The sequence below is a fragment of the Ciona robusta genome, chromosome 14 (genome assembly GCF_009617815.1).
Source record: "Ciona robusta chromosome 14, ASM961781v2".
Classification (NCBI taxonomy): domain Eukaryota; kingdom Metazoa; phylum Chordata; class Ascidiacea; order Phlebobranchia; family Cionidae; genus Ciona; species Ciona robusta.
In genome coordinates, this window is record NC_143248.1 from 2836544 (window position 1) to 2853299 (window position 16756).

Sequence of the window (16756 nt, forward strand, 5' to 3'; positions counted from 1 at the left end):
CTGTTTATACAAGAACGAAATCTTACTCTATATATAAAAGCTCGACAAACAATGTTACAGTTCACCTGTATTGTACAGAACGCGGTATGAAAGAAAGTGAAGTTCGACAGTATAGCAATATAAGTACACGTACAACCCACATTAGTAACAAAAACAGCGGTTCTTAAGAATAAATAAGTTTCTCTGTGAAACTTTCATCTACATAAAATTTAATTTTATGACGTCATCAAACTTTTCATGACGTCATCATGATCTTCGACCATTACGTCACTGGTCGTCCATGGTAAGATACACCCACCAATATACGGCATTAAAACCGACAAAAGCTACGGGAAAAATAATCCTTGAGTATTCGTCGATTCGTTCTAATCGTGTCACTCTGTGACGTAATGTCTTAATCTTTGTGACGACACATCCGTTCTTCACGTTTTTCGCTCCAGGGTTGCGCTTTCTGGTCGAGAAAGTCGAATGTTCGAAATCGCTAAAGCCTCGTTTACTGATAGCATCCTCTTCTGAATAACTTACTGCACGTAATTTGTCTAAAAACATTAACTTTTGTAAGATACGTGGTATATGCTCAGTTTCATTTGAAAATAACAGCCGAGAGAGCAAAGTGACGGCAATCTGTTTAATAGAAGTAAGCAGTAATGTGACAGCGGGCACAAATATACATGAATTTGCCATTTGCGCCTGGCGTATACGGCTCCTACCTTACACATACGACAAAACTTTACTGTCGAATAATATCTAAAAACACACTTACTTGTATTACTAGAAGTTTGCCACTTCGGTTCGCATTCTCTCTAAAACGAAATTAACAATAAATTCTTAACAATTCGCTGAATTACGTGTAATAAATAAATGAACAAACGTATATTTTACCCTCGCGTGTCCGGAAAACGACCGTAGTTAAACACGGGTGTTCTGTTTCATACACCACAGCTTACGAGTTACGAATTATGTTACTTAACCATATAGTAGGGTGGGGCAAGATGGGAAACCTTTAGCGCGGAATACCTAAATAACCTGATCGTGTTTTAAACCATTAACGGTCTACTGGAGTCGTAAGAATACGGTTTTATAATTAGTTGAATTTCTTTGTTTACTACCAAATATGACTTTTACAACATTCAAAACTACCATAAATACCTAGGAGACACGATATTCCAGAATCGTGGCTTACAAATTTAAACATATTATGACGTCAAATGATTTGTGACGTCATACCCTATTTCCGCAATGATGTCATACCTGATCATTGACGGGATAGGAAAACACTGCTTCTTCTTCTATGTCGATTTCAACATGCCCTCCGTTTTTAGGTTTGTTTTTACAGTCGTTGTGTTTTCTTTCATATAAAGAATAATCAAAAAATAGTGTAACAATATTCCACGATTTATTCCCAGAGATTTTAATATTAAATATATAGTAGGGTGGGTGTGATGGAACACTTAAGCAATATTACACAATTAAATCAAACTATAAAAAAGGTTTTTAAGTGATTCCATGAATTAGTACTAGCATACCTTTATTAATTAAGAACATTTCAAAAGCATGTATTAAACACGCAAAAATGTATTAAGCGATTAGAACACCAACAGATTCTGTTTTTGTCCGTTATTATCGTGTTTTTATTTTATTACAAGCTTTTGTGTTTTAATCGAACAGTTGTGTTCCGTTGTATGGTTTCAACGCCATTTTTGTTTTTTAATGACATTTTTGCCTTTAGCCAAAACCTAAAATATCTCTCCGCTGGATATCGGTCCCGTGTTTGCTGTTGATCAATTGACTCACCCGTCCAATAGTTTGTTCGCTTTGGTAGCGTAGCGTCGTACAGTGAAGTGCGCTCCAGCATACTCCATTAGTGCAGCGAAAATGAAGCCATAGCAAACGCAAACGTAGAAGTCGATAGCTGTGGATCAATAAACACATTGGTTTACTCAACAGCAATGAAAGGGTTTTAAAACCCGAAACACGAGATATGAATATAGGATTTGGTTTATCGCATACGCTAATGCATTAAATTTATTCCCGCATGTCACGTCTTATGCTTGCGGTATAGTAGACCTGTCAGTTGGTTCCTGTTCAAAGTAAAATTAAATGAATATATTGAATATCACTTTAAGAAGAATCTTTGCTTTAAAAATGGGATTCGTTTTCCGTTTAATTGATTAATATGTTTTCCAGTATAAGTGCTAGAAATACCTGCCCGACCAAGACGTTTTTTTGGATTTGCTCCAATACAGCGGTGGTACTAATGGGCTGCTCGTTATATTATGCACAGGCAGTATTGGGAATGTTACGTGTACATCAGACTGTTTTGCGCATGATATAAAACGATAAAAGCTTTAATGTTTTCTTTATTTAAATATTCGTAAAGATATACACTATATGGTACAGTGGGGAAAAGATGGGACATGTTTACACTCTATTTTATCGTCCCATTTGGTAGTAAACATAGAACATTTATAGAATTATATAAACTTATCCTCACGACTATAAAATAGCGCTGTTAATTGTTAAAAACACGATAAATAAATATTAGATATGATATATCTGCCATAATCGTATCCATCTTACACGTTTTAAAAAAATAGGGTTTAATTACTACACAAACAGGTTACCATAATTAAAGTTTGTGCTGTTTTTTTTTCAAAATTCCATATCATATTTTTAGGCAAAGTTAAGATAAGAAAAGTGCATTGAATGCTTTTGTCACCAAAAATAGTTCAAATTGAATAAATGTAACTTACTTTATCTTTTACGTTACAGGAAAACGGCAGTCGTTTAACATGAGTGTTCTGTTCCATACACCTCGTGCCAGCTTACGAGTTTCCATGTATGTAACTTTTTTGGTGATTATTTTTTGAGACTTTTTTAATTTTGTCAATGGCGGATAATTTGGACAACCCATTAGTGACCACTGGGTTGGAGCAATCGCCGTTAAGTGTCTTGTCCAAGAACACTTATACGTCCTGAATGGTAGCAGCGACGAGCCTTGAATCCATTACCGCCCTGTGTTATACAGGCAGGCGCGCTAACCACTTTGTCACGACGCTGTAAATTCGCTACTGTGCAATTAACCTACCTTTTATGTAAGAGGTGGATTTGGGCCCACTGTTATAAACCCCAATCATAAGAGTGGTCATTGAAAGTACTGTGGTTGCCCCCAGGCCGACCCGGGCTGGTACTGAATTCATATTAATCCAAAACGACACCCATGATAGAATGACCAGTAAAACAGATGGCAGATAGGTCTGCATTAGAAAGAATAGCATGTTCCGCTTGAGTCGAAATTCAAGGATCAGTTGAGAGTAATTGCCTGAAAACGAAGTAGTATTGGAAAATACGGGAAAAGCCGACATCCATTTGGATATAGTACTGTGGGGTAATATGGGACATCTTTAGCACATAATATCCAAATATCTTGATCGTGTTTTGAATAGTTAACAAAGGTTAATGGAAGTCATGAGGATACGTTTAATCACCGAGTCACCTAAGCTGCGAAGTCGCCAATATTTTACAACGTCTATGTTTTTAATTACAGTCAATCCGAACAGTCCATTACCACTGGCTTAGACATTGATTTTTAAGGCCTGTGTTTCGTATATTCGCGATTAATTATAGCAAACCGACTGACCTAGTGCTGCACTATGCAACTCTCTGTATACTGAACATTTTGTCAAGTTGAATTGCAGCAAAACAATATTATCCATTCCCGTCACAGATCCGCTGGGGGAGCCACAGCTCTCCTCTTTGTCCCATTTATAAATTAAGTCCTGTTCGGTAAAAGACCCTGTTAAAAGTATGATTCAATAGTCAAATGTGTCTATATTAAATTTAAGCCAAATTGCTTACAGCTTTCAAGTGCAAGTTTACATGCTTGTTCGTCCATCGGGTACTTGTGTAACTTCATAGTACAAGATACCTAAACATGGAAGCGAATTTATAATTAATTTAGCAGAAGTGCAGTATCTTAAACCAGGTACAAGTTTGTTAAGATCATATAGTTACTGAATCTATAAGTAAATTCAGAAAATAATGAAAATTAAATATAGTAGGGTGGGGGAAGATGGGACACCTTTTTATTCTATTTACTGGTCACATTTGGTAGTAAACATACAACATTCAAAGAATTATAAAACCATAACTTTACGGCTTCCATAGATCTTTGTTAATTGTCAAAAACAGGATCAGGATATTTAAATTGTATGTGATAAAGGTGTCCCATCTCCCCCTACCCTACTATATAATGCAATACGGGTTTAATATGCATCGCAACCTATTTTTCTGTCTGCATTGACTAAATATACCCCTTTAAGGAATATAGTTGTTTTAAGTATTTAAAAATGCACAGGATCTATGCGAAATAAAAGCATCATAAAATCCATCATACACTGCATGCAAAGCACAAGGTGTACCGCTGTACCACTAATGCTTCCACGGAGGTTACCACATACAACCTAATGCTTTCAGTAATGTTTTCAACGGCGACAGAAAAGGATTATTAAAATTCGACATATTTTAAAATAAAAAAACAACTACTGATAGTGTACCCTATTTGTTGCCACGTACCGTACTCGTAATTCGGAGCACGTATAGAACGGTTCCGTCCGGATATAACCGGATCAGTCCATTCCTTGTTGTTACGTCATGAATGAAAGAGGTGTGTGAATTCACTATATAAGTATCTGGGACCCAAATTCTATTACCGAGGGACCCATCCATTGTCAAAATCTGCGCAAGTGTAAACCGGTTAAAACTTCAAATTAAGCGATATAGCAAGTTCAAATTCCATCCACTATTGTCCCATTTAATGGTAAACAAACAGTATTTATTGAAATATAAATATGAATTCCCACGACGAAAAAAGAGCATTGGTAATTGTTAAAAACACGATTAGAAAATAAAGTATTATGTACTAACGGTATCCCACTGACCTACTATGTATCCAAGATTACGAAAATGAACGTTAATAATATGAACACAAATAGGCAAAAAAAGCTAGTAGACCAGAAAAACAGTTGTTTCTAAATTAATGACAATTTCTGTCGGGTCTTCCGCTGGGATTCACATTAATAAAATTATTTCGTTTTCTTTCACCTGGGAATATCCGCGTGCGCTTTTTGTTCCGTCTAGGCGAGTGTCCTTCCAGAGTTGGTGTAATGTAAATGTTACGGTGTACTCCTGCGTGGAATCATTTCAATTATCAACCGACATATTGATTACACAGAATGCAATTAGTGCGAGACACCAGCCGCCCTGAGATTTGCGATCAAGTAACAACGTGCAGTTAACGATTTCATGGTTTGCTTTAGCTTTATGATGAGGCAGTAGGCCACATAATCTAGGTCAATTAAAAATCACTCTGTTGTATAGAGCTTACGTTTATTATTATTCGTGTACAAGTTATAAAAAGTTTGTGTTTTCCAAAACTTACCATGTCGGCGTCTGATATTCTGTCCAAACCAGTAACTGAAAGCGATACGTTAACCACAATAGGTTTCCCTGTAAAAACACACAGTTTTTATCAGTTGTATTTACTTATAATAAAGGGTTTAAGGCGCGACACTTTCATTATTGTGGGCGTAACTGTTTTTGGGCAAAACAACAATCGACAAATGCTTCAAACCAGTGGTTTCTTGTGGGTTGTATAGTAGGGTGGGGAAGATGGGACGCATTTTTATTCAATTTTCTCGACCCATTTAGTAGCTAGTGACAAAACATTCAAAGAAATATAAAACTATATCTTCATGTCTCTCATATACCATTGTTACTTGTTTAAAATACGATCAGTATATTTGAATGTTCTGTTTAAATGTGTCCCGCATCTTCGCCCACCCTACTGTTTTTCATCTGTGATTTTTTTATGTTCCGGTTTCATTTGTTTTAGTAAACTTCCCGTCGTATTTAAATAAAGCAGAAATTTTTACCAAACTCAAAATTCAAACCATAAGAACGATTATAAATAAATACTAAGAAATACTGAAACTTCGTTATTAACATGTTACATCGTTAGTGCGGGGATAAAACGGCAAATATTTTTAATGTACCGCAAGCAAAAAAGTTCGAAAACTATTGCAGTGTAAATGCTTTTAAAGTTTGCATTTCAAAGTCACTTGTGTGTTCTTGGGCAAGACAGTTTGACGGCAATTGCTTCAACTCAATGGTCACTAAAGGTTGTCTAAATTATCATCCATACATGGGAATAATAAAAAAATCCAAAAAATCACCCGGCCACAAAGTAACATACTTAGTAACTCGTAAGTTGGTACGATGTGTGTGAAACAGAACACCCATGTAATAATGACTGTCGTTTTCCAGGCACACGAGAATACATTAAGTCACATTCATTCATTCATAGCCTACGGCTCGTATAACCCCCAAAAGTTATTATTTTCTAGCAAACGAATCGATTACAATTCTCTATGTGTCTAATTATCGTCTATCGAACAATTCTAATCAACATATTCAGTATTGGTTTCGCATAATAGGAATTATAATTGGCTTTGTTTTAAGAAAAGTTCTGTATTGATGGAACGGATAATTTACCGACATCGGCACTGGTTGTTAATTATTCATGCGGAATAAATCATAAGACAGACAATGTAGTCAGTTATATGACAGGCATACACGAAATCTTCACTGATTCCATATTGATCTATCCCTGCGGTGTATGGCTTTTGACTTTAATTTCACTCGCAATAAATCCGTACAAAGTGTTTTGGATATAAAGTTGAATGGGGGAGACGGGACACCTTTTTATTCTATATTTTTCGTCCCATTTAGTAGTAAACAAAGAACATTTAAAGAATTATAAAACCGTATCCTGACGACTGCCATAGACTGTTGTTAATTGTTAAAACACGATCAGAATATTTGGATATTATGTGCGAAAGGTGTCCCATCTTACCCCACAGAACTAAATATTTAAAAAAGTTTATAAATGTTTACTTTCGACCTTATTGTATAAACTAATTATACATTCTTTCAAAAAACATGCGTAGTTATATTTAATATATCTTTCTTGTACGACCCAAAGTGTACACGGTGGATTGTTTGGACAATCCCTTTCTAATTACAACGCCGCTTTTAAGCCTCTATACTTAAGTCGTGTCTTTAAAGAGACTAAAAGCATTTATACCTTTTGCTGTATATAGGCAATTAAATACAAATTGAAATCTAAAATCAATATAAATAGAGGTCAACTAAAGTCATGCGCGATTTTTTATGGTGCAGTTTTAAGTATTAAGTCGATTTGTTATATATAGTTAAAATAACATTATATTTTGTTGTTTCTTCGCTTACAACAGCAAGGATCATATTAGTTTAACAGCATAGCGAACAGAAGGGAATTAACGTGATATATAATCTCTAAATGGGCATTTCACCTATTGTTCCAAGAAATTGTGTATTATTGGAAAAAATGTGTGTTATAACGCTTTCATAAGAAAATTTACAAAGTGTTGCTATTTCACACATCAAGACTTAATAAAATATGCTTGCCGATATATATATATTTGGCTTTTACCTGTATCAATGCCTGGTCTGATGTATTTGTGATATCGGTCTGGATCCAACATTGTTTCAACGACTGCACCGTACTTAAGATTTCTGAGCGGATTTCTCCAGTATCTTGACTGTGGGCCGCCCCTGGAGAATACGATGTTGTTTAAATTTAGCAGTGATTAGGTTGCTTAACGAACCGAGAACTCAGATTAGAGTCTTATCGATTGCTTGTAAAGCGGTATAAGCTTGAAATGCTGCATGAATAGCGTGGGAGTTGTTAGCCTAAAATCTATACGGAAATTTGTATGCCATACAGTATAGGGTGGGGGAAGATGGGACACCTTTTGACTCTAGTTTTTCATCCCATTTAATAGTAAACAAGACACATTCAAAGATTTATAAAACTATATCCTCACGACTCTTATAGACCATTGTTGATTGTTTAAAACACGATCAGGATATTTGGATATTATGTGCTAAAGGTGTCCCATCTTTCCCCACCCTACTATATATAGCATATGCCGCTGAGTTCAAAAGTATTTGTTTTTAATTATATATATGGTAGGGTGGGGGAGATGGGACACTTTATCAGACGGGCATTTATTTTCATTTTCAGACCAGACTTCTTTAATTGTCAGACGAAACTTTTTTTTGAATGTTAAAAACTATAACAGTAGGGCAAGGAAAAGAATGTTTAAACTTGATTTTCAAAGCGTACAGTATTATTTCGTGTTATTTACGTGTATTCCTGATAATAAATACACCTATTAGTCAAAATTAACAATGATTTTAAACTGTCCCGTCTTATCTTGTGTTTTTCGAATTTGTAAAATTTCACCTGTTGTGTGGATTGCTAATAATTCCTCGTGTGTTTTGTTATATTTTTTTAATTTATTGTCACTTAAGAAAGGAATGATAATACTAATTCTTGGTATCAACCAAAAACAACCATCTGTTCTGATTTAGGAATATTTGGCAATATGTAATTCAGTGTCCCATCTTCCCCAACGTAATACACTTTCCTTTTTTCATTATACTTAATGTCTCATTTTTATAAAAGTGCGCTTCACGTAAAGCATCAAGTCTGTTTCCGTTCTCTTCTGATATTAAAATATTACAGTTGTAAAAGTTCAGATTGATTAACAGTGCGCACGTCTTGCTATACTTTAAACATCAAATATTCACGCTAATATGTTCTTCAGGAGATAGTTGGTTCTTACTAGCACACCTGGGCGAGGTGTTTAAACTAACCACTTTAATTCGTATAAAGTTTTAGTATGAAAAATAAACCAGGACTGCAAATGCATCGAACTTGTTAAAACTAAAGTTAAAGATAATGAAACAGTAATCGAAAGCTTAAACGGCTTTTTTTGTTTTTGGTCTATAGTGTTTTTAATTACAACTTATGTATGCTATTTAAACCATATACCATAGTATTATCATTATACATCAGCAACTAACTGAACATATAAGTTTTGTTAACGTTAAAATCAAATTACAAGAAGTTAAAAACACTAATAAGACATAAAACTTACCTTCCAGATTCAGTTGTATTTATAAGCAGCCAAGACAACACGAAAATTTGCAAAACTAACTGCATAGTAACAAACTTCTCTAATAATTGATTCTAATCAAACAAGAACATGAGATAAAACAGAATCTGCTATCGTAGAATCCCAAACGATACCAGGTCCCGCAGGCTAATGCTATTTTTATTGTTCTCTCTTATACCTTCATTCACAAGCGCGGTCGAGTTGGAATGGACTGCACTCGCAAGCTGCATGTCCTTTTACCCACGCCTGGCATTGCGCAGACCACCGGAACAGAATCGATACGCAATAGTTGCAAGCCTTTATATATTAGTATGTTTTGACTTTTGGTATAGATGTTGATGGTCAAACTAAATCTTATTCTTCGTTAGTTCATTGTTACAACGAACTAACGTCAACTATTTGTTTATTATATTGCTTTTATTCATTCAGTTTTACATGGCTTATACTCAATACATTAAGTAGGCCATGAGTTGTAACGGTAAGGTTATGACTTCGAAACTCGTTTTATAAGTTAGTGTGTACAGCTACTGAACTAAGATCGTCAAACAGAGATGTCACGTAAGAATACCCGATTTGAGTAATATAGAATGTATAGTTTTTCCTTTTATTGGTATATATTTTGCAGTTTTAGGGGTAATAGCTTAATAAACATTCAGTACGCTGACGCTGAAGGTTTGCTACCGAACTATAAATTCAATATATAGTAGAATGGGGAAAGATGGGACACCTTTTCGTTCTATTTTCTCGTCCCGTTTGGTAGTAAACTTTCAAAAATTATAACACTGTAACCAAAAGACTCCAATAGACCGTTGTTAATTTTTTAAAACACAACAAAAGTATTTAGATATTATGTGCTGAAGGTGTCCCATCTTCCCCCACCCTATACTATATGTCCTGACGCCATGGCGCAGTAGTTAGCACCCTTGGCTCCAGCTTTTAAGCCCAATCGCTACGACAATTTCTCCAGCCCAGTGGTGATTCTTCTTACTATTTGTGTTCTTTTGTGTTTTCCTTATCATTATTTGACCTGGTATTTTGCATTCCTGGATACTGTTATTTACGCACGACTTGTTTCCTGTTCCTGTTTCAACGTTTCCGCGTGTTCCTTTATTGCATTCATTGCAGTTAGTCTAATAATTGCAACTTGTGACGTGCCGCGCATTGCGCGCCTTTTCTCCTTCCAGTTTTAGGTGTAACAAGCAGTTCTCGTATAGTACTGTTTTTTAGCTAAAGGTCGCAGCATTGTTTTGTTGGGCAAAGGGTATATTATTGTAAGCGAACTATATCGAATCGTTTAGAAAAGCGTTATCGAGTTGTCGTTTATGTGGTTTAACAGTTTAGTGTATATTTTAATATTATTCATTTCTATGCAGTTTCTATTAAATTACATATTTCTATAGTTGATTCGTATTCAGTGTAGCTCATAACAGACTACAGCAGTCAGGCCCCGCGATTGGCCGTTAAAGCAGCGTCCCCGACTATAAACCACAGCTATAAAACGTAACATTTGTAATAAGATTATGTACAACAAAACGTAAAAACTGCATTCAATTTATTCTTCAGCAGGATTTCTGCATTTTGGTTAATCTTTAATGCCAGTTTAAAGTAAATGGAAGTGGGGAGATGGTTTGTTTTCATTCACTTTTATCGTCTAGAAGTAAACTCGAGCGGTTGAGGTTGGTTGCCCTCACTAAATGTCGTATAACTTATTTATTATTTAGCACAGTTCCGATTCATATAGGCTACCCCGCGCCCGTTTATGAATTAGTAGCAAATTTTGTAAGACATTATTATTTTTCTTTTGTATACCTGACAACTGTCAGGTCCCGTGGCATAGTAGTTAGCGCGCCTACCTGTAACCTAGAGGATGGTGGGTTCAAGGCTCGATGCTCCCACCATTGTGGGCGTGTGTGTCCTTGGGCAAAGACATTTAACGGCAACTGCTCCAACCTAATGGTCACTAATCGGCTGTACAAATTATCAGCCATACAAAAAAATCTCCAAAAAATAACACAAAGTAACATACATTGTAACTAAGCTATAGCACGAGGTGTATGAACCAGAACACACGTGTTATAACGACTGTCGTTTTCCGGCCACGCGAGGATAAAGTACGATTCATTCATTCAAAACAACATTAAATCATATGGCCGCACTAACCTATATACATCATATCCAGCATTTTGCAACCCAACTTTCTATAACAACATCAATAAATCTATAATAGGCTGCTACATTTATCTTTTTTTACATGTCAGAAAATTTAAAAAGTCCATTACCGTAGAGCCAACCTCATAAAATAATGAGTTTTTCATTTGTGCTTTTCACTTGCGCAATCATTGCGTTTCACGTTGTCTGTTGTACATAAGTATCGACCATGGCTTTAATTCTTTAAATGGTGCACGAAAATGATTTTAAACTAAATAGGTATAATACAGTAAAGTGAAAAAAGAAGGGACAAAAATATATTGCCAAATGTTTTGCAAAAATAAAATACTTGACGGTTGTTTGGTGATACCACGAAGAATTAGTATTATAGTAGGGTGGGGAAGACGGGACACCTTCAACGTCTATGGGAGTCGTAAGGATACAATTTTATAATTGTTTGAACGTTGTTTGTTTTCTACCAAACGGGACGAGAAAATAGAAAGCAAAGATTTCTCATCTTCCCCACCCCACTATATCATTTCTTTATTAATTGACAACAATTTAAAGAGATGTACTAAAACGCACTAGAAGTTATTTACCGATTCACACAACAGTTTAGTTTTACCAATTCGAAAATAAACAGAGTAAAATGGGTCAGTTTAAAGTTATATATAATGAAATTGTTCGTCTATATATTGAATGGGTATCGCCGAAAGGCACGTTTTTGCCAAGTATAGTCTTCTCTAGCCCTATTATTTAGGCTTGTTGTTTAGGTTGTGCTTATGAAGTGACAATCTTGCCTTCACTAGGTGTCGCTCGGAAGTAGTTTCACTACCAATTGTTACGGCGTGCGAGTCTCCCAAGGATTGACCATGGTCCATTTAATGTATTGAGATAGGCCATGGTTGGACGCCACTCTTAGTCTCCTAAGGTCTAATTCCAATTGTCGTTTTGGAATATCTGGTCTCGATTATTAAGACGACTCGGCCATTATTAAGTCTGTGTTAAACAAGACTCGGAAAGCATCTGAGTATATCTTTATTGTTGATTCGTATTTGACGGTGCATAGATTACAAGAGTGGGCATAATTACTTATTTAAAGAACTCTTTATGCCTTATTCACACCTGCATGCTTTATCCGCAGCAAGTAACAAGTATAGTTGGATAGGGTAAATTGAAAAGCTATATATAGACAAGTTGGGACATTTTTTCAATCACCATTTCGGGTGTCCACTTGATAACTGTTGGGTTAATATTGGGAATTAGATAAATACATCATTTTATAAACACACAACGTTTGTTATAGTAGTTCACGATTATTTTTAAAGCCAACTCCAACGAATATTTGATGAAAACATTTTAATATTACACCGGTGTTTTATATGCAATTACCTCACGAACCCGCGTTAAAGCGTCCCATCTTATTCCAACCCTGCTATATAATATTCACCTTGAAGGTTGCTTTATTTCTGCAGGTGACGTTTCTCCCAAATTGTAGTAATATGACGAATTAGAGCACCCGCCGCGCGGTAAAAGTTCCCTTAAATGTTACAAAATTGTTTTATTAGATCTTCTATGTTAAACGCAATAAAGAGCCATCAAGCAGAAAGTGTTATTTATATTTTTTTACCAAAACCGTCATTTTTTATATGGTTGGTGTATATTACATAATGCCAATGTTAAATTGCCGCTTCAACGCTTTTAACAAATAAAATGCATCCCTACTATTTTACCTGGGGCGGTCGTCGCGCACCAGTAGTTGTTAGAAATTATACGAGCAGTCAGCAGTGCTTGGGGTATTTGGACGGATTGCAGTATTAGCCTAACTCATGGAACATTTTTATATAGCAGCGTTTGTGTATTTGATTACAGTGAAATATTACCTGTTGTAATTAATATGTCTTTGTCTGACGATGCAATCGTATGTGCATTGAAAGAACAGTTTGGGTTCGAGGTCGAAACAATCAAGTCTCTTGACGGATACGAAGATTTTAATTTTTATGCAAAAGAAGTTTCAAGTCAAAGAGAATTAATGTTAAAAGTAAAAAGGCCTTTACACGACCCTGGTAATTTGTTGTTTTTGGAATTTATGGCACAGTTCGATGCAGTCACGCTTCGCCGCAAAAATGGACACTATTTTACAACATAATTTTGTTTTTGGTTCTATTTGTTCAATATAATTTACATTATTATTTATGGCATATAGCTTAAAAATAGCTTTATAGCTCTGCTGGCATAGTTCACCAAACTATGTGGCATATCTGGTTGTTTTTCTGTGGAAAGAGTTGTCTGCTCGGACACTGAAAAACCAATGAGTCATTTATAGGGGGACAGTAAGTAGCCAAATTTTAACATCGGTTTATGGATAGTACTAGGAATTAAATTTACACTTTCCATTGACCGTTTTCGATTTATCTTCTTCCATATTTGCACCGTTGGCGTCGCGAAAACTTAAATTAAGCCCAGGATGGACTATTTGTAAATCAACTACAAAGTGTGACATTTGTCCTTCAAGGATTTTATATTTTTTTACTAACAGAGAGTCCAACTTCGGATGTTATGCGGAAAGCAATGATTCATTTGCGGTGCTATGGTGTTCTAGCCCCAGAACCAATTCAAAACCGCCACGGAAAATACGACAGCTCTTTCAAGTTTGGTAAGTGGTAAAAGTTGTTGTGAAATCAATCAACAAAGTCCTAATAAATGTGTTCCCAAATTTGATCACCTGTATATGATATAGTAGGGTGGGGGAAGATGGGACACCTTTAGCACATAATATCCAAATCGTGTTCTAAACAACTAACAACGGTGCATGGGAGTTGTGAACATATAGTTTCATAATGAATGTTTTTTGCTTACTACCTAATTGAAAGAGAAAGTAGAATGAACAGGTGTCCCATCTTCCCCCACCCTACTATATACACGCTATTGCTAAGCTCCGGTGTTTTTATCTTACACTGACCCTGATTCACTTTTACCAAATGTCAATCCGTGATATTTTATTGTAGATGATCCTGTTGGAAAGAGGTTTTTGGAGCTTTACACTTTTGTGCCTGGCAAAACTGTTGCGGACACTTTCTGGACACCGAAATCTATGGAGCATATGGCTGTCAACGTTGGCCAACTGTGCGCGAAAGTAACAATGGCATTACAGGCAGGGCTGATTAGTTGTTTATACAAACCCAATTAAGTATAAGGCGGGTTCACACTACGGGCGGTAAAAGCGCTGCCGATGGAAGAGAGCGATTGTCGGCCGATATGTCTGCCGACAAAGCATTTACACACAAATGTAAAATCACCTGGTATCCTGTTCTGTTTGGCGGGAAGTTGTAAAATAAATTAATAGTTTTAACGTAAATATGCGATTAAAGTAGACGAAAATACCCAGGAAAGAATATAATTTCGTTTAGCAGGCATTGGATTTTAAAGTTTTTAACGCAGATGCCGAATTTAACAAGGATTTGGCTAATGTTATATCTGCCTCTATATTCCATATAGTTTGGTTTTATTTCATCATTCTACAAAGTAATTGTTAAAAATGCTCCTAACAATAGTCGCAAAACAACTAACGAACGTTGATGTTTTTAATATTATTACGCTAAATTTACAATATAGTATTCCTGCAACAAAATATATTCATTATTACATTCATATTTACTCGAAAATTATCTCAACTGTTTAATTTGCAGCGAAATAGTTGACGCGAAAACGGTTACTTTTCGCCCCAAATTAAACTGTTCATCGCTAGCTATCATTGGCAGAGCAGAAACTGTTTCTAATCGATTTTCTGTTGCTCGTATCGCTAGTGATGGCGGAAGTGACGTCAGAAAATCGCCAGACTCTCTCGAATCGCCAGCCATCAGCGTTAGTGTGAACCCGTGCGCTAGTGTGAAAACAATTTGAATTAAACGCTCTTTTAGGTTGCCTATACGTCGTGGTGTAGCTTGCATTAATTAATATTTAATAAAACATTCAAATGGGATTTTCTGTTTTTTTTTCCAGACATTTACAAGCGACCTGGATATTCCGAATGTGATCTGGCATCCTCAGAATTTTATGAATTTCCAAAAATACGAGCGTTTTGTTCAAGATAAAGTTATGGCTGGAATTATTAAGGACTGCTTTAAACTGTTTGACGAAAATTTTCAAAATGCTAAAAAGAATCTACGAAAGGGTAAACATAATTAAAAGTTCTTAGTGTTATGGCATAGAGTACATTGGGGCAAAATGAAACATTAAGAAAAATATAGTTCTTTTTAATTATTCTTTTAAAAGTACCCATTTATTGATCAATAGTTGCGGTATCAATCTACAGTATTCTATTAGCTCAATAAAGCGAGCAACAAATGAGATTTTTTTATAGTTTTAGTTTTAATTGTGTGAGAAAAAAGGAAAAATGCACATGAACAAAATATGCAGCTTTTAATTAGGAAGGTATATCAAAGCCTCTAAGGGCTGTATATTTCATACTGTAGACTGTAGAGGTTTGTAAGATTACCCCGCCCTATACAATATGTGTAGTAAAGTGGAAGAAAACGGGACACCGTTAGCATATAGTATCCCAATATCGTGATCACGTTTTTAAACAATTTAGAGCGTTCTATTAGAGTCTTGAGGATGCAGTTTATTAAATCTTTAATTGCTTTGTTTACTACTAAATGGGACGAAAAAAAGAATAGTAAAATGGTTCCACCTTCCCCCACCCTACTATCTATTGTATGATTTTTCGGTACACAGTATATTTTAATATCTCCAGGTTTTATTCATTGTGATTTGAGTACGTCGAATATAATACTTGGTGAAGACGAGAGATATGGCGTGATTGACTTTGAATTGATCTGCAAGAGTTACATCGTCTTTGAGCTCTCGGCCTGCGTGGCTTATATAATGACAACTGCAGTACAATACCAGGGAGACCCCATTTTGTTGGCACAACTTGTAATTCGCAGCTATGAGCAAATTTTTCCGTTAAATTTTACAGAACGGAGATTTCTCAGTATCGCGATTTGTGCACGACTGGCGTCTTCATTTCTAATGGCAACTTACCAGGCTACCATTCAGCCTCATAACGTAGAATATCTATTTTCACAAGCTGGCAAATGCCCACAACTCCTTCATGTTTTGCTCGAGAGACGGGTAAATCGTAAGAAAGACGATCAAAGCGTTATCTAACATTGTCGACAAGTACTATGTATTAGTATCCATCACTTATGGTGTGGGATTAATTATCAATTTTATAAGTTTTAAAATTTGTATGTAGACCAAAATTTGTATACGGTGGGGTGGGGGAAGTCCCCACCCGACGAAGCGATTTTTGTTAACAACGGCGTATGGTGGTCATGAGGATGCGGTTTTATAATTCTTTTGAACCTTCTTTGTTTACTACCAAATGAAACGGGAAAATAGAGAGTGAAAAGGTGTCCCATATTCCCCCATTCTACTATATAAGTAGCTGGGTGGGAGAAGATGGGACATCTTAAAATATATATAATATCCAATTATTCTGTTCGGGTTTCAAATAAGTCGTAAGGATATTTTATTCTTTG

At 35.7% G+C, this 16756-nt stretch overlaps 2 protein-coding genes across 4 annotated transcripts; one reads left to right on the plus strand and one right to left on the minus strand.

Annotated features, from left to right (window-relative positions):
- Nucleotides 1–49: 49 nt before the first annotated feature.
- Nucleotides 50–9259, minus strand: LOC149724960 (gamma-aminobutyric acid receptor subunit pi-like). Its single transcript, XM_089891874.1, has 12 exons — nt 9045–9259; nt 7532–7653; nt 5441–5508; nt 5104–5187; nt 4576–4737; nt 3859–3928; nt 3641–3796; nt 3089–3322; nt 1795–1912; nt 1252–1348; nt 764–803; nt 50–539 (listed from the first exon to the last, which is right to left on the minus strand). The coding sequence occupies exons 1-12, from the start codon at nt 9107–9109 to the stop codon at nt 268–270; spliced, it is 1488 nt and encodes a 495-aa protein (XP_089748000.1). The 5' UTR covers nt 9110–9259; the 3' UTR covers nt 50–267.
- A 771-nt stretch (nt 9260–10030) lies between these two features.
- LOC149724961 (hydroxylysine kinase-like) lies at nt 10031–16711 on the plus strand. Of its 3 annotated transcripts, none has more exons than XM_089891880.1 (5): nt 10031–10738; nt 13750–13866; nt 14219–14364; nt 15213–15384; nt 15967–16711. In XM_089891880.1, the coding sequence occupies exons 2-5, from the start codon at nt 13770–13772 to the stop codon at nt 16380–16382; spliced, it is 831 nt and encodes a 276-aa protein (XP_089748006.1). In that variant the 5' UTR covers nt 10031–10738; nt 13750–13769; the 3' UTR covers nt 16383–16711. The 3 variants fall into 3 exon arrangements, with proteins under 3 accessions (XP_089748006.1, XP_089748005.1, XP_089748007.1); XM_089891879.1 differs by lacking the exon at nt 10031–10738 and adding an exon at nt 12970–13276; XM_089891881.1 differs by lacking the exon at nt 10031–10738 and adding an exon at nt 13399–13543.
- The last annotated feature ends 45 nt before the right edge of the window (nt 16712–16756 follow it).